Here is a 26,234-nt window from a genome sequence, read left to right on the forward strand (position 1 = left end):
CGCACCATGCACTGGGTATGTACTACAGTTGTCAGACTGTCTACCGCTTTGCTGTCACTGGCTACAACAGACGTCTCAGCCATTGTGTCCGTCATGACAGGTCACTGTCTAATCGGAAAACATGCTGACAGACTGAAGGTTGCCAGTAACAACTTTTGCAGAAGCTGTGAGGACATCGAAAAAGAAGAGACTATAGAACATCTGCTGTGTGTGAGTCTTGCACTGGTAGTAAGAAGGAGTTCCATGTTAAGTTCTCATTTCTTTGAGAACCTGTCTGATTTAGCGTATGTGAACTTTCTCAAGTTGTTGGACTTTTTAAACCGATCTGGAAGGTTAAGCGGTAGGAAGTTGAATGCATTTTCCTTCTTCTGTTCCTGTGGTATCACAATGGACGAAAACGTGTGGCAGACTGCCACTTAGACCTAACCTAACCTAATAAAGGGTGATTTTTTTGAGGTTAGGATTTTCATGCATTAGTATTTGACAGATCACGTGGGATTTCAGACATGGTGTCAAAGAGAAAGATGCTCAGTATGCTTTGACATTTCATCATGAATAGACTTACTAACGAGCAACGCTTGCAAATCATTGAATTTTATTACCAAAATCAGTGTTCGGTTCGAAATGTGTTCATTCACCGTAACGTTGCGTCCAACAGCATCTTTGAAAAAATACGGTCCAATGATTCCACCAGCGTACAAACCACACCAAACAGTGCATTTTTCGGGATGCATGGGCAGTTCTTGAACGGCTTTTGGTTGCTCTTCACTCCAAATGCGGCAATTTTGCTTATTTACGTAGCCATTCAACCAGAAATGAGCCTCATCGCTGAACAAAATTTGTCAAAATTTGAACACATTTCGAACCGAACACTGATTTTGGTAATAAAATTCAATGATTTGCAAGCGTTGCTCGTTAGTAAGTCTATTCATGATGAAATGTCAAAGCATACTGAGCATCTTTCTCTTTGACACCATGTCTGAAATCCCACGTGATCTGTCAAATACTAATGCATAAAAATCCTAACCTCAAAAAAATCACCCTTTATAACTAACATCAAAGAATATGTTGTCACCTATCACTTCCCAGTTGCGATAATGAAGCTCGTTCTAGTTTACATATAACAAATCGTCACCCTTTTCATTAGAACTTAAACTTCTACCTGTCAAGTGATGTGCAACAGTATCACGACCTGCAATGAAATTCTCTTTTCCTGCAGAAGAGACTTTACCGATAACTTAAGGTTTGAAGGCGGCACCTTTGAATCGTATGCCGAATAGATTGAAGCTAGCCAACAGTATAATTTACCAATCTTAAGACTAGCTACAACTACATCTTCAGTGCTGTGTACTTAAAATTCTTTGAAATGTCACTTCGATTTGAGGAGAATATCCCTAATGTAATTTTTAAACTATATATGCGAAGATTATAAAAATAGTTACATGGTTGTATAACTCGAAAGGCTATCACACAAAAAGAACTGTAGTTCAACTAAAAACTTTGTAAATAATTTGTTACAATCTTGTAGAAAAAATCAAGATAAGTTTCCTTCATCTATGTGAATACTTAAATATTGAATATTGAGAATGTTTAGTTGCTTAGAAATAACTACAGTTTATCTTTATCCCGGGATGATGAATAAATTCCTAAATAGACAAAATATTCAATGGCTTTTCTTAGCATAAATAAAACCAAAAAAAAAGATGATAAAAGCATTTATCTAAAACTTAAATCAGACAGCATTAATTAAAATAAGAAAGTTTCCCCTGCTGTTCTATAATAGGAAATGGTTAATCGACGAATTTGCATTTCAAGCGTAAATAGTAAAATTTATTTATTTTAGTTATTTGTATAAAGAATACCTACAAAGCAAGTTTAAACTCTTATAATTATTGTAAGGCTTTAAAGAACAGTCATACATATATCCATCTCATAAAATAATAAAACAATTCGAAAGAAGCTAAAACTTTCGAATATCAATGGAAGAAAAGTACAAATTTAAAACAGCTAATGTCGAAGAAAAACTGCCGCGGGCAGTCAGCGATTTTCGAGAGAAGAGTCTCAGCGGCTCGCCACAACGAGGGATACACGTGCAATCCCACAAAACCCATGCGTTTGGGGCACTGGGCCAGTAACCCGCCTCGGAAAACTATGAGAACTACTATGAGAAACAAAGGAATAGTAAAAACAGACCACCCCCCAACACTTTGTCTCCAGCTTTACTCCGGTGGATGAGAGGCTAGCCACAATCGGCATAAAAGCCAAATTCTTCAACATGAACCTTATTTGTGCCCATGCCCCGACGGAAGACAAAGACGAGCAGATCAAGGATATTTTCTACGAGCGCCTAGAGAGAGAATATGACCGCTGCCCCGCATATCTTCGCATTAAAATCTGGGAGATTTTAATGCGAAGATAGGGAAGCAAGACATATTTGGTCCAACAGTAGGAAAGTTTAGCCTCCACGAGATAACGTCCAGTAATGGGTTGAGGCTGATAGATTTCGCCGCGGCAAAAAACATGATAGTTAGTAGCACCAGATTTCAACATAAAAATATTCACAAAGCCACTTGGCTGTCACCCGATCAAAACACGAGGAACCAAATTGATCACGTTGTGATAGATGGAAGGCATTCATCCAGTGTATTAGATGTACGATCGATCGGTGGAGCGAATATAGATTCGGATCATTACCTCGTTGCAGCAAAGGTTGCGCACCCGTTTGAACATGGCGAGGAAAGTATGATCTGGCACTGCACTTAAGCTGGACATTGAAAGGCTGCAAACACAACAAATGGCATACTCCACTCGACTGACCCAACTGCTTGATGAAAGCACTCCTTGTTCCGATGATACAATGCCGCAGTGGCAAACTATTGCTCACTCCATGGAAAATACCGTGAAATCCGTACTTGGGTACCGGAAGCCTTCTCCTCGTACCATGGGTTTGTACGACCAAGAGTGTCGAGATGCGGCATATAGAGCAACCCTGCAATCAGTAGCAACGGGAGAATAGGAGAGTGGAGAAACGTCTATTCCGCAGAAAGAAAAGGGGAAATGGAAAGACGTGAGTGTGAAAGAATTGAGATGTTCCGGAAGTCCGAGTGAAGTCCGGAAATTCTACCAAGGAATTAAACATCAAACCGATGGCTTTGATGCAGGCACATCCTTCTGCAGAGACAAAGAAGGAAATCTAGTAACTGCCACAGATATCATGCTGAGGATATGGAAAGAACATTTTACCCAACTGCTAGTGTCCGACTGGCTAGAAGAACGCATACCCGATGATTGGAACCTCAGCATACTATGTCCCGTACACAAAAAAGGAGACAAGACGGAATGTGCCAACTATAGAGGAATAAGCCTTCTTCCCATCGCATACGAGATACTCTCGAGCGTACTGTGTGAAAGATTAAAACCTAAAGGCAATGAGAGAATAGGGCCGTATCAATGCGGGTTTAGACCTGGTAAATCCACCCTGGACCAGATATTCACACTGCGCCAAATTCTGCAAAAGACCCGAGAAGGACAAATCAACACCTACCATCATTTGTTGACTAAAAAGCCGCCTTCGATGCTCCTTTACGTTTAAAGGTATTTCAAACCATTTAAATGAGGTTTCAGACAAGGAGACAGCCTATCTTGTGATCTCTTTAATATCCTGCTGTTATATGGTTCTGAAGCATGGGTACTTGTGAAAGCAGATAAGACAGAGCTTGGAGTATTTGAGAGAAAGATTCCTTGTAATATATATGGACCAGTTTGCGATAATGGAGAATATAGGCGACGTATGAACCACGAGCTATATGAGCTGTATGACGACGATTGCATATTTACACGCATCAAAATACAACGGCTGCGTTGGCTAGGTCATGTTGTCAGAATGGAGTAGGAAGCTCCAGCAAAGAAGTCTTTTGAAGGCAAACACGGTGGTACACGCAAATCGGGAAGACCAAAAGACCCAAGTGGTGGGAGACATCTCGAAACTTGGTATCAGAGATTTTAGAATGAGAGCAGAAGATCGAGGCGCTTGGAGCGCTATTCTACATTCGGCTAGTGGAACAAATATTCTGTCATAGCCAATTACAGAAGATGAAGAATGTCGAAGAAAAATGGAAAGCATTTTGTAGGGAAGGGTATTCCAAAGACGTATGCTACTCGTATAAAACTGTCATTCAAATACTAGGCTCTTTCTTCTAAAAGGGACATGTTTCCTACTAAAAAAGTAATAATAACAGCAATTATATTTGTATCTCTCTTAAATCTGTTAACATTTTAAATTAAAAATCCTTTCAAAAACTTTAATACACATATTAATTGATTTAATGGATGCATGCTTCTCTACATCTTTGCTCCGCAGGCTTTCATTACACGCAACATGGATAGTTCGTTTGTGGAGCCGCCTCCCTTTGACTTGAATGAATCGTTTGCTGACAGCTCACCCAGGATACCTTTGGTGTTTCTGTTGTCCCCAGGCTCGGATCCCATGGCCAGTCTTTTTATGTATGCCAAGCAGCGGAATATGTACGACAAGTAAGTCAATTATGTGTAACAACCCAAATAAAACAAAAAAGAAAATATTCTCCAACAAAATAAAGAGTAAATTAAATGGCATGAAGGTTTGCTGGAACAGTGTACATTGGGGCGGGTCGATTTTTATACCCACCACCATAGGATAGGGGGTATACTGATTTAGTCATTCGGTTTGCAACACATCGAAATGCCCATTTTTGACCCTACAAAGTATATATATTTCTGATCGTCCTAAAATTCTAAGGCGATTAAACGTCGCCCGTGTGTCTGTTCGTCTGTCCTTCCGTACGTCCATCAGTTCTAATCAGTCATTAAAAATTGAGATATTGAGATGAAGTTCTTGAATGGCCACATCGGACTATATTTGGTTATAGCTGCGATATAAACCGAATTGGCAATTTACGATCTTAAGCTTATAACAGGCACATTTTTTACCCGGCTGTGCTGAAATATGGAATATGGTGTATATCCCGAATATGGTGTATATCCTGAATATGGTGTATATCCCGAATATGGTGTATATCCCGAATATGGTGCATATCGCCCGAATATGGTGTATATCCCGAATATGGTGTATATCCTATATATATATATAGGTGCCATACAGACGATGTACCCATTTAGGGTCTTAAGCCTATTGTAGACGCATTTATTACCCGATTTCATTGAAATTCAAAAAAGTGAGTTTTATAAGGCTCGTCGATATCTTAACCAAAAACGGTCCAGGACGGACCATATGTAGATACAGCAGTCATATAGACCAATCTGCTGATTTTGGGTCTTTAGCCGGTAAAAGACGCACTTACTATCCGATTTCGCTGAAATTTCAAATAGTGAGTTGTTTAAAGCCTTCCGATATCCGACTCAAATATGGAGTGAACTGCGGATTAAGACCCTTGGGTCCATAAATGCTACATTTATAAGCCGATTTTGCTTAGGTTTGGAACAGTGAGTTGTTTTAAACCTTCCGTCATCACACCCAAATATGGTTAAGATCGGACCATATTTAGATATACCTGTCATATAGACCGATCTGATGATTTAGGGTCTTAAACCCATAAAAGCCGCAATTATTATCCGATTTCGCTAAAACTTGAAACAGTGAGTTGATTAAAGATATAGCCGTCATCGAGCGCGATCTGACGATTAAGGGTCTTGAGCCTATAAAAGCTAAATTTATAACCCAATTACGCCGAAATATAAAACATTGAGTTGTTTTAGGCCTTCCGTCATCCGAGTCAAATGAAGTTCAGACCGGTGTATATTTAGGTATTGCTGCCATATAGACCGATCTGCCGATTGAGGTCCTTAAGCCCACACAAGCCTCAATTATTATCTGTTTTCGCTAAAACTTGAAACAGTGAGTTGATTAAAGCCTCCCGATATCCGACTCAAATATAGTTCAGATCGGTCTATATTCAATTTTAGCTGCCATATAGAGCGATCTGCCGATTAAGGGTCTTGAGCCCATGTAAGCTGAATTTATAACCCAATTATGCTAAAACCTAAAACAATGAGTTGTTTAAAGCTTCCCTACATTCGACTCAAATATAGTTCAGATCGGAGTATATTTAGATATAGCTGCCATATAGATCGATCTTTCAATTTAGGGTCTTAATCCATTAAAAAGCGGATTTATTGCCCGATTTCGCTAAAACTGTGACTTGTATAAGAGTTCTCCGAACCTGAATCAAATATGATTCAGACCAGGCCCCATTTGCATATTAATGTGGATGTGGTTGTGGAGTTGGTATAAAAGAGGATGGTTAATTTACCCATGGCGGTGGATATCCAAAGTTCGGCTTGACCGAACATAACACATATTGACTTGTTAATTTTTTATTTGTCCATACAAATCGACCCGCCCTATTGTACATATAAGTTTCATTTTCAATATTTCTAAGTTTTCATTACTTCAACACCCTTTCGGTATTTGTATTTGTGTGATGCCCTTATGAGTGTGATATTCGTGTGAAACGAATTGGTCTCGTCCTGTCCAGCACCTCCATGACACTTGGTGGTATCTTTAATTTGCTCAGGCAGCCATGACATTTTCGAAATGTGCTGCATTGCAAAAATCCTCTTTCAACACTTACAATGTGTCTGCTAGCAAAACAAACTGACCTGACTCAACGATGTTCTTATGAAATTAATTTCGCCACTACTGACACACTACTGTCGATAAATGTGAATCAATGACATTGTAGGCACAGATATAAAAGGGACTGGTTCAACTTTCTAGTACGAATTTTATTATTTCTTCTGTATGATTCAGAAGTCAAATCGGGAAATATGTTGGTCTGTATAGGACGATCTAAATAGCGCTATGATAGAAAATGGGTTACTTCGGTACACCTTCGAACTTTTCTAACCGTGGCCGATTTATGTAACGTTTTATCACAGCTTTTTTATTGGTGTCCAGGATCCAATTCATCGACGAAAAGTCCAGAACAGTGATTGTAGGTTCTTCATAAAAAGGGTCGTAAATTTTTTTCAATGATGGAGTACTATATAATGGACTATACGAGGGCTGCTATAATATTTCTGGCCTAAGCAACACCAAGTGTTGTCAGTTGCAATTTGACATTTCCATTGAAAAGTTTGACATTTTCTAGCATAATTGTATTCTGAACGTTTTGATGTACGACCATCATCAGTGTTGTTTATAGTAACTTAAAAAAATTTATTTGACACAAAAATAAAATTAACTCGTTAACATTTTCTTGCATCTATTTTTCACACCTTTTTGGCCACGATTATCACGACAAGAGTACATTGATGAACTTAAATCTTTGTATGGCGATAAAGCACCATCATATATCACTGCGAACAAGTCCCGATATGGGATAGCTCCCGATACGGATAGAGCACCACACTGGCTGAAACATTGAGGTCCGGTCTGTGGGGTGTTCATTGCTGTCACGAGAAGCTTAGCTACGAGCTACCGGGCGCGACCACAGGTTGCGGATAGTGGAATGCTCCATACGGAGAAGCTGCAACGGAGAGTCTCAATGAGAGGCCGGGTGGCACAGGCACTTGCATAAATACGGAGTAGCTGCAACTGCAGTCACGGACAATCAGCGTTACCGAACGGAGAGCTATACTGGGAGCTATATCCAAATATTGACCGATCTGATCCACATATGGCACGCATGGCGAGAAGCCTAACATTGGCCACTATGCTGAATTTCAGCGAAATCTTATAATTAATGCGGCTTTAATGGGCCCAAGACCTTGAATCAGGAGATCGGTCCATTTTTATATCCACCACCGAAGGATGGGGATATATTCATTTTGTCATTCCGTTTGCAACACATCGAAACATCCATCCGACCCTATAAAGGATATATATTTTTGATCAGCGTAAATATCTAAGACGGTCTAGCCATGTCCGTCCTTCTGTCTGTTGAAATCACGCTACAGTCTTTAAAAATAGAGATATAGAGCTAACACTTTTCACAGATTATTTTTCTTTTCATAGGCAGGTTAAATTCGAAGATGGGCTATTTCGGACTATATCTTGATATAGCCCACGTATAGACCGATCCGCCGATTTAGGGTCTTAGGCCCATAAAAGCCACATTTATTATCCGCTTTGCTGAAATTTGGGACAGTGAGTTGTGTTAGGTCACTCGACATCTTTCCTTAATTTGGCCCACACCCGTCCAGATTTGGATATATTGACCGATCTCTCGATTTAAGGTCTTTCGCCCATAAAAGGCGCATTCATTGTCCGATTTTGCCGAAATTTGAGACAGTGAGTCGTGTTAGGCCCTTCGACATCCTTCTTCAATTTGGCTTAGATCGGTCCAGATTAAGATATAGCTGCCATATAGACCGATCTTTCGATTTAAAGCTTTGGACCCATAAAGGCGCATTTATTGTCCGATGTCGCCGAGTTAAGTTAAGTTAAGCCCCTCAAGATACTTCTGCAATATGGGACAGATCGGTCCATATTTGGAAATAGCTGCCATATAGACCGAACTCTCGATTTAAGGTTTTGGGGCTATGAAAGGCGCATTTATTATCCGATTTCGCCGAAATTTGGGACAGTGAGTTGCATTAGGACCTTCGACTTCCTTCTTCAATTTGGCCCAGATATTTTTAGTTATAGCTACTAAAATGATCAATATTTTATTATACGCAATTGAACAATGACTTGTACTTATTATTATTTGGTCCAAATCGGAATATACAATATTTGGACATAGGTGCTATGGAGCATAAGGTATGCATTTATCATCGGATTGTGGCGAAATATGGTTTACATATATACCCGAGGTGGTGGGTATCCAAAGTTTTACAATCGACTGGACCTTTTCATGAGATAACACTTTCTCCAAACATGGTTTCCAATAAATTGTTTGCGACATTCGCTGAGTGGCTTGTGGCGCCTTCCTGTTTGAACTAGAACCACATGTCCGCCAAACCCATATCATGCAATTTGGGCCAAAAGTATTCTGTTATCATTGAACGGTAGCGATTTCCATTCACGGAAAAGTACGGCTCAATGACGCCGCCGGCCCATAAACAATACCAAACCGTAATTTTTTCGGAATGCAATAATGACTCATGGGATGCGTGTGGATTGCTGTCTGACCAATAACGTATAGTTTGTTTATTGCCGAAGACATTCTACCAGAAATGAGCCTCATCGCTAAATTGGATGTAGCGCTCTTAACATTGAGGTCACTAAATCGAATTTCGGCAGTAAATTTAAATAATTTCGACTCGTTGTTGGCTCGTAATTTCCATCATGAAATGGCAAACCTTACTGAAAAGAAGTGTCAAAAGAACGGCAAAAAATATGCCGTCGTTTACTGTCCCTATCGGTCTAATTTTGTAGCGCCCCTGTTAAAAACTCTGTATATAAAATGAACATGGACAGCAGACATACGGAGAGACATGGGAACATGTCCCTGGTATGTCTACTGCAATCACGCTACAGTATTTAAAAACAAATAAGAGCGTGCTAAGTTCGGGCGGGCCGAATCGTGGGAACCCATCACCATGGATTATGCTAAAATATGGAAGCTATACCTGGTTATAGACCGATTTGGACCATACTTGGCTGCTTTTAAGAGTCATAACAGAACAAACATTTTGCCCCAGAACATTCCACTAAAGAACAGGGGCAAACTTCTCACATATCAATGAGGGCAGCCCGATTTAAGTTTCAAGCCCAATGATGAGGCGCCCCCTTTTTATAGCCGAGTCCGAACGGCGTGCCGCAGTGCAACACCTCGTTGGAGAGAAGTTTTACACCACATGCAAAATTTCAGCCAAATCGTGTGAAAATTGAGGCTTCCAGGGGTCAAGAAGTGAAATAGGGCGATCGGTTTATATGGGAGCTATATCAGGTTATAGACCGATTCGGACCGTACTTGACACAATTGTTTAAAGATATAACAGAACATTATCTGCAAAATTTCAGCCAAATCGGACAAAAAATGTGGCTTTCAGGGGCTCAAGAAGTCAAATCGGGAGATCGGTTTATATGGGAGCTAAATCAGGTTATAGACAGATTCGGACCATACATGGGACAGTTGTTGAAAGTCATAACGGAATACTATGTGCTTCCAAGGGCTCAAGAAATCAAATCGGAAGATCGGTTTATATGGGAGCTATATCCAAATCGGAATCGATATGGCCCATCTGAAATCTCCGACGACCTACATCAATATTAAATATCTGTGCAAAATTTCAAGCGGCTAGCTCACGCGTTCGACGCTATCGTGATTTCCACAAACGGAAGGACATGGCTAGTTCGACTCAGAACGTCGACACGATCAATAATATATATACTCTTTGGAGCCCTAGATCAATATTTCGAGGTGTTACAAACGGAATGATTAGATTGGTGTACCCCCATCCTATGGTGGTGGGAATAATTAAGATATTGAGCTGAGATTTTGCAGAGATTATTTTTATGTCCATGTTAAGTACGGTACAGGTAAAGTTAATATGGCTGCATCGGACTATATCCTGATATAGCCCCCATATAGGCTGATCTCCTGATATATTACTCAATTTGGTTGAAATTTGCCACAATGATTTGTGTTGACGTCCCCCTACATCCGTGCCGTTTATGATCCAAATCGGACTATAACTTAGTATAGCCCCCATATAGACAGATGTTTTTATTTAAGGTCTTAGGCGCATAAAATCTGAATTTATTACCTGAATAGGCTGAAATTAGACAATTATTTGTGATAAGAGCCCCGATATCCATGCCGAATATGATCCAAATCGGTCTTTGTCTTAATATACCCCTCATATACTTCCATCTTCCGATTTAAGGTCACAAGCCTATAGAAGTCATATTTATTGCCCAATTCCACTGAAATTCAATACAGTGAGCTGTGTTAGGTGTCCATGCCGAATATAGTTTAGACCGGACCATTTTTGGTATAGCTATAAATATGTATATAGCTATACCCCTAAGTTTCCTCCCCGAATATGATGCTGATCGAATGACATTTGGAAATAGCTGTCATATATGTCGATCTCCCGATTTGCGGGATTGATCCCATATAAGGCCCCTTCATTAAACGATTTTGTTGAAAGTTTGTGGCGACTTGATTTGTGGCGACATGGGTCCAGTTTGGAACAAATCTCGATGTTGGTGCTGTAGGTTCATAGTGGTGCTTTTACCGCAGCGATCCTCAACAAACTCAAAATCCCGGACCGATCGCCGCCTCGGGAACATTATGGCCATTGGTCACTTAAAAGCGCCTACAACTCGCTTTGTCATTACGAGTATCACAGGCACTTAGGTTTTAAGCCAATTTTATTGAAATTTGGGTTATATATGCCCTAGGTGGTAGGTACCCGATGTTCGGCCCAGCCGAACTTAATTCCTTTCTCATGTTTTAATTTGTTTTTGTTGATTTTTCTTTTGTTTGGCTGTAGCACCCCCGCAGGAAAAATGTCTTGCTACGCCAATGGTCACAAAGGAAAAGTTTTTGGAAGTAGAGCACGTGTCTGGTATCCAAATTGGGGACAAAGTATATATGGGACAATATAGGACTCAAAAAAAGTTCTTCGGAAACACAATACAAACTTTGCATCGTAATTTGCTTCAGGAAGGACCTGTGAAGGTTTTATCAAGATCCAAAACTCTTTCTATAGCAAAGGGTACAAAAATGCAATTCAACTTTGAAATTGTTACTCCTCCAATCCATATGACTGGGATAGACCCAAAGGTCTCAGTGTTAACCCAGAGAAGACTGAAATATGCCTGTTAACTAGGAAGACGAAGGTGGGCCAATTTAACGAACCACGTTTCCTCAATAAGACGAATTCGATATCTGACAAGGTCAGGTATGTATTTAGGTATGATCTTGGACAGGAAACTGAATTGGAAGTGTCACATTCAGGAGCGTATTGAGAAGGCTCACAGATATTGGGCACTATGTAGACGGGCCGTAGGCTCGAAATGGGGCCAGAATCATAGGATAGTCCACTGGCTCTACAGGAGTGTGATTAGACCAATACTTACTTAGTCCTCGTGAACAGCATATTTCAGTCTTCTCTGTGTTAACACTGTTAACAGCCCAGTCGTATACACTATGCATAGGAGGAGTAACAATTTCAAAATTGATACTCATAATGACCAAGCGAGTTAAAGGCGCTTTTAAGTGACCAATGGCCTTAATATTCCCGAGGCGGCGTTCGGTCCTATGGACTTCTATTTCCGATAAAGGGTCTAATGCCTATAAAAACATTATTTTTCATCCGATTTTGCTGAAATATGAAACAGTGAGTAGTTTAAGGCATCCCGACAACTGACTCAAATATTATTCAGATCGGACTATATTTAGATATAGCTGCCATATAGACCTATCTCCCGATAAAGGGTCTGAAGCCGATAAAAACTTTATTTATTACCCAATTTCGCCGAAATTTAAAACTGTGAGTAGGTTAAGACCTCCCAACATTGACCTAAATATGGTTCTGATCGGACTAAATTTTGATATAGCTGCCATATAGACCGATCAGCCGATAAGGGGACTGAAGCCCTTAAAAGCTTTATTTATTACCCGATTTCGCTGAAATTTGAAACAGCGAGTTTTTCTGAGCCTCACGATATCCGACCTGAATATGGTACAGATCAGTTTATAATTGGATACATCTGCCAAAAAGACCAATATTGTGTTCTACAAAATCGAATAGTGACATATATATTAGACAACTCAATGTCCGTACCGAATTTAGGTGCATAAGTTATCCAATTTTCATTGGATTGTGACGAAAGGGGGTTTACATATATACCCGAGGTGGTGGGTATCCAAAGTTCGGCCCGGCCGAACTTAATGCCTATTGACTTGTTTTAATTCACAACTTATTCGTGAACATGCTCAAAGTAGTTTCGGTTTCTTTACTCCTTTTCTATGCACTTGGTGCTTGTACACCAAGCATTTTTTTCAAAACGTTCTTGAAAAGTGTTTGTCGGTACACTTTGCGAAATTGCATTCATTCGTTCGTTCGCTAAAACAACCAACTTCAGCAGTCAGTTGAAAGGCGAAAAACAAGCAAAGTAAGCAAACTTATTTTAATTGATGAGCTTTTAATGAACAATTAGTCGTTCTCTTTAAAACAATTTTCACTATTTTCGAATGTATGTCAGGGTGTTTGTCAAAACTATATTTTGTAGAATGTAATAAGTCCGTATGGAAACAAAAAGCGATAATTGCAAAAAGTAAAAATGAAAAACTGTCTTATAATCAGCTGACGAAGTCAGAATCGAGAGATCGTGTATAAAAATGAGGTTTCATTATATTATTCTTAAACTTGAATTGGGCTGCACTCATTGTTTGAAAAGAAGCCTTTCCTATGGTGGGGAAATTTATGAAAATCCACCTTCTCGCTTGGATTTGAAAATCCTCGTACTCACTTGGTTTCCAGATCTGTTGCCGCGCTGGACTTGGTAAGGCTACAATTCTGGAAACCAAGAATTGAATTTTTTTTCATTTTTTTTCCTTAAGTAACTTAGACAACATTTAATATTTACTAATACACTTCTTACTGGTGTCCTTACACTTGCTTTTTGCTTAACTGTTTTTCAAAGACATTTTCATTTCTGCAAAAACAAAAACAGTCGCCAGACATGTAGCTACATTTTCGCAAATTGATTAGTTCTACGAATTGGTCATGTTGTAACAGTTGCTGTCACAAGGGGTACAGGGTATATGTTGCAGGTTAATTGATCGAATTATTGAATTGCACTTCCTTGCCCAGGAGGGGTTTGAAATACATTACATGACCATAATAAAACGAGAAAGATGAACAAATGTGTTATAAGTTAAAATTAAATTTAATGAACATGAACATGAACCGCTTAAGTAGATGATTGATTGACAGTGATAAGAGGAAGGAATGACCATTTTTTATTCCCAACACCGAAGGACGGGGGTATATTGATTTTGTTATTCCGATTATCATATATAAATTTTTAAACCCACCACCATAGGATGGGGGTGTACTAATCTAGTCATTCCGTTTGTAACACCTCGAAATAATCGTCTATGACCCCATAAGGAAATCACGATAGAGGTCGAACGCGTACAGCTAGTCGCGTGAACTTTCGAACAAATACTAATATCGATATAGATCGTTGAAGATTGCAAATGAGCCACATCGGTATAGATTTAAATATAGCTCCCATATAAACCGATCTCCCGATTTGACTTCTTGAGCCCCTGGAAGCCGCAATTTTTTTCTAATTTTGGTGTTCTTTTTTCTTTTTTTCCAAAAACTGTGCCAAGTACAGTTCAAATAGATCTATTACCTGGTATATCACCCATATAAACCGATCGTCAGATTTGAATTTCTGAACCTTTACAAGCCGCAATTTTTGTCCGATTTAGCTGAAATTTTGCATGTAGTGTTTTGTTATGACTTTCAACAACTGTGCCTTGTACGGTCCAAATCTGTCTATAACCTGATATGGTTCCCATATAAACCGATCTCCCGATTTGACTTCTTGAACCCGCACAATTTTTGTCTGATTTTTCTAAAATTTTGTTATGACTTCCAACAACTGTGCCAAGTACGGCCAAAGTCAGTCTGTAACCTGATATAGCTTTCATTCAAACCGGTCTCTCCTTATTTATTTTGTATAAATTTTAAGCAGAATTGATGGTGGTGGGTTCCTTAGTTTCGACGCGGCCGAACTTAGCACGCTGAGCCATGCCCCTTAGGCCGTCTGTGAAATTGCTACATTCCTCGTTTATTTGTTTTGGCTACTATAGCCGATCATTTGAATAAATCCTTCTTTCTTGCGTTAGCCGAGAAATGACCACGAGAATGTGTGTTCTTCCTAACACATGGAGCCCCTGGATCTCTATATCGGGAGAGCGGTCTATATGGCAGCTATATCCAAATATGGTCTTATCTGGACGATGTTCAACATAAAAGTGTTGAGGTCTATCAAAACTACCTGTTTCAAATTTCATCCAAATCGGATGAAAAAGGCTCCTTTTATGGGCTTAATAAAGGGTGATTTTTTTGAGGTTAGGATTTTCATGCATTAGTATTTGACAGATCACGTGGGATTTCAGACATGGTGTCAAAGAGAAAGATGCTCAATATGCTTTGACATTTCATCATGAATAGACTTACTAACGAGCAACGCTTGCAAATCATTGAATTTTATTACCAAAATCAGTGTTCGGTTCGAAATGTGTTCAAATTTTGACAAATTTTGTTCAGCGATGAGGCTCATTTCTGGTTGAATGGCTACGTAAATAAGCAAAATTGCCGCATTTGGAGTGAAGAGCAACCAGAAGCCGTTCAAGAACTGCCCATGCATCCCGAAAAATGCACTGTTTGGTGTGGTTTGTACGCTGGTGGAATCATTGGACCGTATTTTTTCAAAGATGCTGTTGGACGCAACGTTACGGTGAATGAACACATTTCGAACCGAACACTGATTTTGGTAATAAAATTCTATGATTTGCAAGCGTTGCTCGTTAGTAAGTCTATTCATGATGAAATGTCAAAGCATACTGAGCATCTTTCTCTTTGACACCATGTCTGAAATCCCACGTGATCTGTCAAATACTAATGCATGAAAATCCTAACCTCAAAAAAATCACCCTTTACTTTATATCGGGTGATCGGTCTATATGGCAGCTATATCCAACTCTACCACAACTCAAAGTGCCAAATTTCATCGAAATCGGATGAAAAATTACCAATTTATTGCCTCAAGTCAAGATCGGTCTATATAGCGGATATATATATATATATATATATATATATATATATATAATCCGATTTTATGAGATCAGAAGGTCAGTTTTATATACAAAGAATACGAAATCATCACAAATCCAGCTTTTACGTATAAATGGGTAAATACCCGCGTATTTACCCAATTTACCGGGTAAATACCTTTTGAGTAGGTACCCATCGCCCATCTCTATCCATGTGGAACATATAAAACACGGATGTGGAAGAGTCTAACAACGCTCACTGTGACAAATTTCAAAAAAAAATATTAATAAATGTGCCTTTAATGGGCCCAATCAGGCATATGACAGCTATATCCAAATATAGCCCCATCTACACCGTATTCCGTATGGGCCCAATACCTTAAATCGGGAGATCGATATATATGACAGCTATCTCCAAACATAAACCGATCTACGCCCTATCGAGCAGGGATGTTGAAGAGCTTAATACAACTCACCACGAAGGCCACCGTAGCGCAGTGGTAAGCATGTCCGCCTATGACGCTTAACGCCTGAGTTCGAATCCTGGCGAGAACATCAGGAAATTTTTTCAGCGGTTGTTACCCCCTCATGTGTTAAAACTTCTCCCCAAAGAGGTGTCGCTGCGACACGCCGTTTGGATTCGGCTATAGGAAGAAGGCCCCTTATCATTGAGCTTAATATTTGAATCGGACAGCACTCAGTGATATGTGAGAAAATTGCCACAGTTCCTTAGTGGAATGTTCAAGGACAAATTTGCATTTGCTCACTATGCCAAATTCCAACGAAATCGTTTAATAAATGCGCCTTTTACAAAGCTTAGTACTTAAATCGCTATATCGATTTCCATACCACCCCCCTAAATTGGTTCATGTCTGGTATTGTGTCCCCACCTAAGTGCCGGTGTCTGTTAGCCGCGTAAGCCGGGTTATGATAAAGGAAATGCCCCAACGTGTCATCATCTTTCCCGCATGCCTACAATTGATATTACATGCCTCAATGATTTTGCAGAAGTGAAATCATAGTCCCATGAGTCCCTTCATTATACTGAAAGCCCAACTAGCCTCTTTCTTACTACCTCTCAGTGACAGCCTCGTCTTCTCTCGAACTGGATCCAATATATTCTCCAGAATATTCTCCGTTGTCTCTGCTCTCACTCCCATATTGTCTACTAACGTGCCAATTTGGACATGGATGGATGCTATTTACCTGTTCGTAGAGAAGCTTCTAGGAGGCACGTTTTGCCGCCCTAATTATCTTTTTGTATTCCTTGAGCCGTATGTAATACATGTCCCAATAAACTTCTGCATTTTAACGACGTGCTCTGTTGTAAAGTCTGCAGACGCATTTCCCAATGTTGTGAATCTCCCCGGTCATTCAGGATTTTTCTTGGGCTGATTTCCTTTCTTTCAACTATCTTCGAAAGACCCTACGGTTGAAGCATTGCTCTCGTCTACAAGTGCCAAGGCACCCACACCTATACCTGCCCCTACAGGCAACATGCTTCGGTCTGATGCCAACACCGTTGGGTCTTTCGTGTCCATTTTGAGCCAAACAATTTCTGCAGTAGGTTATGTTAGACCCCTCGGCATCTGGGTCGTGTACGATCCATATCGTATTTGGATATAATTGCCATTTAGACCAATCTCCTTGTTTAAGGTCTTAGCCTATAAAAAAGCGAACTTACTACCCGATGTCGCTGATATATGCTACAGCGAATATCTTAGACAACTGTCGCCTATTATGATCCATATCGGACAATATTTAGATGCAGCCCTTTCCTTTTTCCAAAAATTTATTACTAACCGATTTCGCTGAAATTTTGGAAGTGAGTTGTTTAAGGACCCTTAATATCCACGTCGATTATGGACTACATTATAATGTGATGTAGAAGTGATGGTGGTGGGTATAAAAAGTTTATTCGAAAAATCGGCATATAATCTTCCGAATAAACTTTCTATATCCATTAACATAAGAAGGGGTACACTAATCTAGTCATTTCGTTTGTAACACTTCGATCTAGCCATGTCCGTCCGCCCGTCTGTCGAAATCACGATAGCGTTTCAACGCGTTAAGCTAGCCGCTTGACATTTTGCATAGATACTTCTTTTTGATGGATCAGATTCAGATTTGGATATAGCCCCCATTTAAACTGATCCCCCGATTTGACTTCTTGAGTCACTAGAAGCCTCAATTTTCATCCGATTTGGCTAAAATTTGGAACAAAGACTTGAGTTGTGACTTCCAATCCATTCATGCAAATCCATGCAAAGTATGATCCGAATCGGTCCATAAACATTTATAGCTCCCATATTAACCAAACGCCGGATTTGACTTCTTCAACCCATAGAAGCCTAAATTTTTACCCGATTTGGCGCCAAGTTATTTCCGAATCAGTCAATATGGTGATACAGGCCTTTCTAAGAACCAATATCATTATCATTGTCATTACGTTTGCAACACATCCAAATATCCATTTCCGACCCTATAAAGTATATATATTCTTGATCGTCGTAATAATCTAAGACGATCTAGCCAAGTCCGTCCGTCTATCTTTCCGTCTGTTTGTCTGTTAAAATCACGCTACAGGCTTTTAAAGTGAAGATAATTAGCTGAAACTTTACACAAATTCTTTTTTTGTCCATAGGCAGGTTAAGTTCAAAGATGGGTTATATCGTTATATCTTAATATACCGCCCATATGGACCGATCTTCCGATTTAAGCCACATATATTACCCTATTACCCTTCGCTGAAATTTGGCACAATGTTTTGTGTAAGGCTCCAAAACATTCGTATGGAGTGTGGTCAAGATTGGGGTATATTTGGATATAGCTGCCATATAGACTGATCTCCCGATTTCGGGTCCTGGGCCCATAAAAGGCGTATTTATTAGCCGATTTTGCTGAAATTTGGCACAGTAGGATATGTTAGAGACTTGAACATCATGAACATTATGATATAGCTGCCGTATACATCGAACTCCCGATCTAAGGTCTTGAGCGCATAAAAGTCGCATTTATTACGCGATATCGCTGAAACTTGGCACAAGGACCTATATTAGGCTTTCTGATATCCGTTCCCTATATGGTTCAGATCGGTCTATATATGTCTATATAGGATATATTAGCCATATATACCGATGGGTCTATGGACCCATAAAAGTAACGTTTATAACCCTATTTCGCTGAAATTTTACACAGTGAGCTGTGTTAGGCCCTTCGACATTCATATTCAATATAGCCCCCCTCGGCCTATATTTGGATATTTGGATATATCTGCCATATAAACAGATCTCCCGGTTACGGAACTTGGGCTCATAAAAGGCGCATTTATTACCCAATTTCGCTGAAATTTGACACAGTACGCTGTGTTAGACCCTACGACATCCGCTTTCAATAGCCATATAGAGCGATCTCCGGTTTTAAAGTCTTGGGCCCATAAAAGGCGCACTTACTATCCAATTTTGCACAAATTTGGCATAGTGACCTACGTTAGGCTTTTCGACATTCATGCCCTATATGGTTCAGATCGGTCTATATTAGGATATAGCTGCTATATTGACCAATATTCTGTTTTAACAACTTCCACAATAAATTGTTTTTGTTAGACCACTTGAACTCCGTGCAGAGTTTGGTCCAAATCGGACCATATTTAAATATAGCTAAATATAGCATCAATGATGCATTTTCTCCGAATTATGACGAAAGGTGGTTAATATATAAACCAGAGGTGGTGGGTATCGTAAGTTCGGCCCGGTATACTAATTTCGTCATTCTGTTTGTAACTCCTCGAAATCTTTGTGTAAGACCCAATAAAGTATATATATTCTTGATCTTCATGACATTTTCGATCTAGCCATGTCCGTCCGTCTGTGTGTCCGCCCATCCGTCTGTCCATTTGTCCGTCCATCTGTCTGTCGAAAGCACGCTAACTTTCAAAGGAATAAAGCTAAGTGCTTGAAATTTTGCACAAATACTTCCTATTAGTGTAGATCGGATGGGATTGTAAATGGGTCATATCGCTCCATGTTTTGATATAGCTGCCATATGAACCGATCTTGGATCTTGACTTATTGAGCCTCTATAGGTTGCAATTCTTATCCGATTTGGGTGAAATTTTGCATGAGGTGTTCTGCCATGACTTTCAACAACTGTGCTAAGAATGGTTTAAATCGGTCCATAACCCGATATAGCTGTCATATAAACCGATCTGGGGTCTTGACTTCTTAAGCCTCTAGAGGGCACAATTCTTATCCGATTTGGCTGAAATTTTGCACGGAGTGTTCCATTAAAGTTTCCAAGTACTGTACCTAGTATGATTCAAATCGGTTCATAACCTGATATAGCTGCCATATAAACTGATCTTGGGTCTTGACTTCTTGAGCCACTAGAGAGCGCAATTCTCATCCGATTTGGATGAAATTTTGCCTGGGATGTTTTGTTATGACTTCCAATAACTGTTCTTGGTATGGTTAAAATCGGTCCATAACCTGATATAGCTGTCATATAAACCGATCTTGAATCTTGACTTCTTGAGCCGATTCGCCAGAAATTTTGCATGACGTGTTCTGTTATGACTTCCAACAACTGTGCTAAATATGGATTAAATCTGTTCATAGGGTCTTGGCTTCTTGAGCCTCTAGAGGCCGGAATTATTATTCAAATTGGGTCACATTTTGTACAACGGTTTCTCCCATGACCTTCAACATGTATGTTAAATATTTTCTGAATCGGTATATAGCCTAATACAGCTCTTATATAAGGTCCGGCCCGGCCGAACTTAGCACGCGTTTACTTGTTGTTATTTTTATGGTATGAAGATCCCAACAAGTTAAAAATTATTTTAAATTTATAATTTTTTTTTGTCCTAGGTGAAAGTAAAAGTTCCCTTAAAAAAATTCTTTAAATGATTTGTAACATTTCAAAGTAGACTAAAATGTAAAACTCACCACAACATAAGGTAGTGTGGGAGCCCCTTCTGTTTTGTATGTAAATTCCTTTGAAAAGAATTGCAGTTACACACAACACTATCAAGGAAACTTTTAAAACTAATGTCTCTATTTTATTTGATTACAACTGATTTGGTATCCTTTTTTCTTCTTTTCATGCCAACACCCACAATTACCCACACATTCAAATAGAACTAAAAGCATTTCGTTGGGTCAAGGACAGGGGCCACGTGCCGAAAAGATGATTATCGAAGCCAATCGCCATGGACACTGGGTGGTTTTGCAAAATTGTCACGTCGCTGTAAGCTGGATGGGCGAATTGGAGCGCATTTGCAATGACAGCACACTGGCCGAGTCGGCTCATCCGGATTATCGCCTATGGTGTACCTCGTACCCCAGCTCGGTATTTCCCGTTTCCGTGCTACAGAATTCCGTAAAGATGACAAACGAGCCGCCCAAGGGTCTGAAAGCCAATATGCAGAGATCATTTAATTCTGATCCGTTGGTTCGCGATAAATTCTTTAGCAATGCATTTGTCCACTACGAGGCAGCCAATAAAAGCTGGCTGCGGGGCGTATTTGCTTTGGTCTTCTTTCATGCCGTCGTTCAGGAACGCCGAGAATTTGGACCACTGGGCTGGAACATACCATATGAGTTCAGCGAAGCAGACTTAAAGTGAGTTTGGTCAATTTTTGTTTTTTTTTTTCATCTTCTTTTTCTTCTTTTATTTTCATCACTTTTTCACATTTCTGGGTTTTTTTGCCTCCGCATAACTAAGATGAGCTGAAGGGTACTTTTGGTTTACACATTCCACATCATTTGTTTGGCTATGCATTGGGTGTGATGATGTAGCCGATGTAGCCATGTGTGAATTGTGGAAATTTCCTTGAATGTGTGAATGGTGCATAAAACGGAATGATGGATATTTTGCTGGGGATGGAAAACTACAATATATACAATAGAGTAAAGAAGTTCTCTTTAGAGACATTTCTTTTGTCAGGCGTAGTTCACATAATTCCCGATAATATCCGAATTAATAAAAAAACAAACAAGAAAAGAGAAAGCAAATTCGGCTGGGCCGATCTTTTGATACCCACCACCATGGATATATTTATTATCACAATTTATTTTAACAAGACCTATATCCATATTAATTTATATATATAAAAATGAATTTGTGTTTGTTTGTATGTTCGTATGTTTGTTTGTTTGTTTGTATGTTGTAAATTTGTTTGTTCCGTATAGACTTAAAAACGGCTGAACCGTTTTTTTTTTTTAATTTTCACAGATTGTGGAGAATCATCCGGAAGGAGCGATAGGCTATATAATTTATTGATATCGGTTGGGGGGCAGACCCTCCCCCTTACCCTAAGAGTATGACCCCAAAATAAAAGTGAACCGATCAGGGCAATATGGGATTCAAATGAAAGATATTCAGGAGTAGACTACTAATTTCATATTAAAAATTGAATTCAAGTAACTGGGGCACCGCCCCGATCCCAAAACACCCTAAAATAGGATATGGGACTCGAATGAAAGTTATTCGGGAGTAGATTACGAAAATGATCAGGAAGGAGGAAAAGGCTTTTTAGTTGGTTGATATTGGAAGGGGCGGACCCTCCCCCGTCACCCCAAAAACACCTCTTAAAATCAAAAGTGGACCGATAGGGACAATATGGGAATCAAATGAAATGTATTGGAGAGTAGAATACGAATATGGTATTAAAAATTGGGATCAAGTATGCGAGGGGTCGTCCATCCCCAAAAACTGCCCCAAACAAACATATTGGACGTAAATATCAATATGGGACTCAAATGAAATGTATTCGGGACTATACTGCGAATATGACAAAAAAAATGAGATACAAGTAAATGGGGGGTCGCCCCACCCCCAAATGAGAATATAATTCGATCATAGCTAGATGAGCCTCAAATGAAATGTATTTGATAGCAGATTACGGATATGACATTAAACTTTGTGTCCAAGAATTTAGGTGGCGCTATACTTCCTAAAGTCACGTATTAAAACAATGGGGGATCAAGTCATAGATATGTTTAAGTGGAGTGCGTTATTCAAATTGGTGCTCAAGTGGCAGATAGAGCGAGGCGCGCACTTGTCCTACGGCCCCACCAAACGGTTGTATACACCAATTATGACAATATGGGGTTCAATTCAAAGTATGAGTTTGTGGACTGCGTACATGAAATCTTTATTCTGCTCATATATCTAGCGGACCACCTCACCCCAAAACAGTTGATCAGTTAAAATGACCCAATAGGTCACCGCCATACCTCCAAAGTTATGATGTTCAGTGTAATAGTAGCAGTTGCAAACCTTAACGTCATGATGGCCGCCTTTTTCATCTCATCGACAAGAAGCATTCTTTCCTCAGACAAATCCAAACAACATGCTTCCGGGCGATACTTTCACCATTAAAAGTTTTACACGGATTAATTACTAAGAACTGTCGCCACCGCACCTAATATGAAGACCGGCAAATTAGTTCTTTACCACTGAGAATCGTTTAATATGGCAATTTGATTTTATTTAAATAGGCTAAATTATGACTCTATATCAGGTAGCCATATAGTCAGTAATAGACTACTACCACATGATGGTCAATGTTATAGGCGCTAAGCCGCTCCAAGCGAGTAGCAAAAAAGCTCTAACAGATGGGAGAAATGTCAAATTCTCAGTCATTTATATGTGTTTGTGCAAGGATCCGGGGCGACATGGAACGGAGAACTTTTAAGTTATTTTAAAGGGTGATTTTTTTGAGGTTAGGATTTTCATGCATTAGTATTTGACAGATCACGTGGGATTTCAGACATGGTGTCAAAGAGAAAGATGCTCAGTATGCTTTGACATTTCATCATGAATAGACTTACTAACGAGCAACGCTTGCAAATCATTTTCAGTGAATGGGCCCTAGAAAAGTTGGCAGAAAATCCGCTTTTTTATCGACAAATTTTGTTCAGCGATGAGGCTCATTTCTGGTTGAATGGCTACGTAAATAAGCAAAATTGCCGCATTTGGAGTGAAGAGCAACCAGAAGCCGTTCAAGAACTGCCCATGCATCCCGAAAAATGCACTGTTTGGTGTGGTTTGTACGCTGGTGGAATCATTGGACCGTATTTTTTCAAAGATGCTGTTGGACGCAACGTTACGGTGAATTAACTCATTTCGAACCGAACACTGATTTTGGTAATAAAATTCAATGATTTGCAAGCGTTGCTCGTTAGTAAGTCTATTCATGATGAAATGTCAAAGCATACTGAGCATCTTTCTCTTTGACACCATGTCTGAAATCCCACGTGATCTGTCAAATACTAATGCATGAAAATCCTAACCTCAAAAAAATCACCCTTTATAAACATGTTGGGAACTAAAGTCTAAACCTTTCTCTTATAGATGACAGTGCTAACATTTAGAAAAGCGTCATCTGTTTGCAAATGGATCAACTGAATGGAGACGCCACCACGAACATAGAGAGGGCAGAGTGGTAAAAATTTATCATTTAGCATTTATCTTTGTTATGGTAACCTAGCGGTCCTTAAAATAAAGAAAAATTGTTTATAGGAATTTCGTTGCGGTTGATTGCTGTATTATTTTTTGAATTTCCTCATATATAAAAATGCGCGAATATCCAAATTTGTGCTTAACTGTTAGAGGGGAAGGCTCATCGAACGTACACAGAATCAGAGATATTGGAGAGAAGGTTACGTAACAGAGGTGGCATTTTTCTACGTTATGAAAGCGAAAGTGCAGTGGAGCGGGTTTGATTGAAAATTTAGCTCAAAGATAATAAGTCTCTTTTTTATAGTCGGGCCCAAGTGGCGTGCCGATAAGCACAGGGGAAATTCGATTCGGACCATGTTTGGTTATGCTGTTGGAGTAAAAGTAATTGTGCAAAACGTCAGCCAAAATTTAATAAGAATTTGAGCCCTATTGTGGCTCGGGAGATCGGTTCATATGGGAGCTATATCAGGTTAAGGACCCATTCAGACTATATTTGACACGTATGTGGAAGGTCGTTAGAGAAGTCTTTAAAATAATGTTTAGCCAAATCGCATAAGAATTGCGCCCTTTCGAGGCTCAAAGAGTCAAATTAGAAGATCGATTTACATGGGAGCTATATCAAGTTTTAAACTGGTTTGAAAAATACTTAGCACAGATGTTGGAAGTCATAACAAAATATTTTATACAACATTTGAGTTAGCGTGCTTTCGACAGATCGACGGACCGACATAGCTAAATCGACTTAGAATGTCAAGACGATCAAATATATACATATATAATTTGTTGGGTCTCAGATGAATATTTCGATGTTTTACAAACGGACCCAAAATTGGCAGATGGGTAAATATAGCAGCTATATTCAAATATGTTCCGATCGTAGGACCGTCGATAAAACTCACTATGCCAAATTTCAGCGAAGTCAGATAATAGATGCGCCTGTTATAGGCTTAAGACCCTTAATTGGCAGATCGGTCTATATGGCAGCTAAATCCAAATATGGATACCCACCACCTCGAATACCAATCCACCACCGATTTAGCCCGCACTTAGCACAGTTGTGAAAAGTCACAACGAAACACTACATGCAAAATCTCAGCCAAATCGGACAACAACTGCGGCTTCCAGGGGCTCAAATCGTGAGATCGGTTTATATGAGGGATATATCCAAATATGAACCGATATGACCCATTTACAAAATATTTTATAGGTTCAAGGCCTTCAACCGCGAGATCGGTCTATATCGCAGCTATATCCAAATATAGACCAATCTGGGCCATATTGAAGACCAATGTTGAAGAGCCTTACACAGCCCACTGTGCCAAATTTCAGCATACTCGAAACGTGAAACGTCCAGCTACATCCAAATCTAGACCGATCTTGGCTATATTGAACAGGGATGTCAAGGGGCCTAATACAATTCACTGTCCCAAATTTCAGCGAAGTCAAACAAAACATGCCCCCAAGACCTTAAATTGAGAGATCGATCTACATGGCAGTTATATTCAAATAAAGGCCGATCTTGGTCATACTCTGTATGAATGTCAAGAAGCCTAACGGAACTCATTTTTCTTAATTTCAGCAAAATCGGCTACTTAATTCACCTTTTATGGGCCTTAAATCGGGAGATCGGTATATATGGCAAATATATCGAAATCTGGACTTATCTGGGCCATATTGAATAGGGATGCCGAAGGGCCTAACACATCTCGCTATCCCAAATTTCAGCAAAATCGCACAACAAATGCGCCATTAATGGCCCCAAGACCTTAAATCGAGAGATCGATGACAGTTATATCCAAATCTGGATCGATCTGGGCGAAATAAAACACGGACGTAGAGAGTCACACAACTCGTTTTCCCAAATTTCAACGAAATCGGATAATAAATGGCAAATCGGTCTATATCAAGATATAGTCCGGCTTTATCGGTCAAGATATAGTCCGATAAAGCCAACTTTCAAACTTAATCTGCCTTTGAACAAAAAAGAATCGATGCCAAGTTTCAGCTCAATATCTT

General features: G+C 39.6%; 1 protein-coding gene and 1 long non-coding RNA gene across 3 annotated transcripts in view; one reads left to right on the forward strand and one right to left on the reverse strand.

The window, feature by feature from the left end:
- LOC106086176 (dynein axonemal heavy chain 3) overlaps positions 1-26,234 on the forward strand; it is a 430,123-nt gene that overhangs the window by 370,418 nt on the left and 33,471 nt on the right. For both annotated transcript variants that reach the window (XM_059360617.1, XM_059360618.1), the window contains 2 exons: positions 4,361-4,533; positions 20,891-21,373. In XM_059360617.1, coding sequence (XP_059216600.1) covers positions 4,361-4,533; positions 20,891-21,373 — 656 coding nt within the window. The remainder of the gene's footprint in view (positions 1-4,360; positions 4,534-20,890; positions 21,374-26,234) is intronic.
- The window catches only part of LOC131994171 (uncharacterized), a 113,151-nt gene that overhangs the window by 47,046 nt on the left and 39,871 nt on the right, over positions 1-26,234 (reverse strand). The gene's annotated exons all lie outside the window — the stretch shown is intronic.

The sequence above is a fragment of the Stomoxys calcitrans genome, chromosome 1 (genome assembly GCF_963082655.1).
Source record: "Stomoxys calcitrans chromosome 1, idStoCalc2.1, whole genome shotgun sequence".
Taxonomy (NCBI): Eukaryota; Metazoa; Arthropoda; class Insecta; order Diptera; family Muscidae; genus Stomoxys; species Stomoxys calcitrans.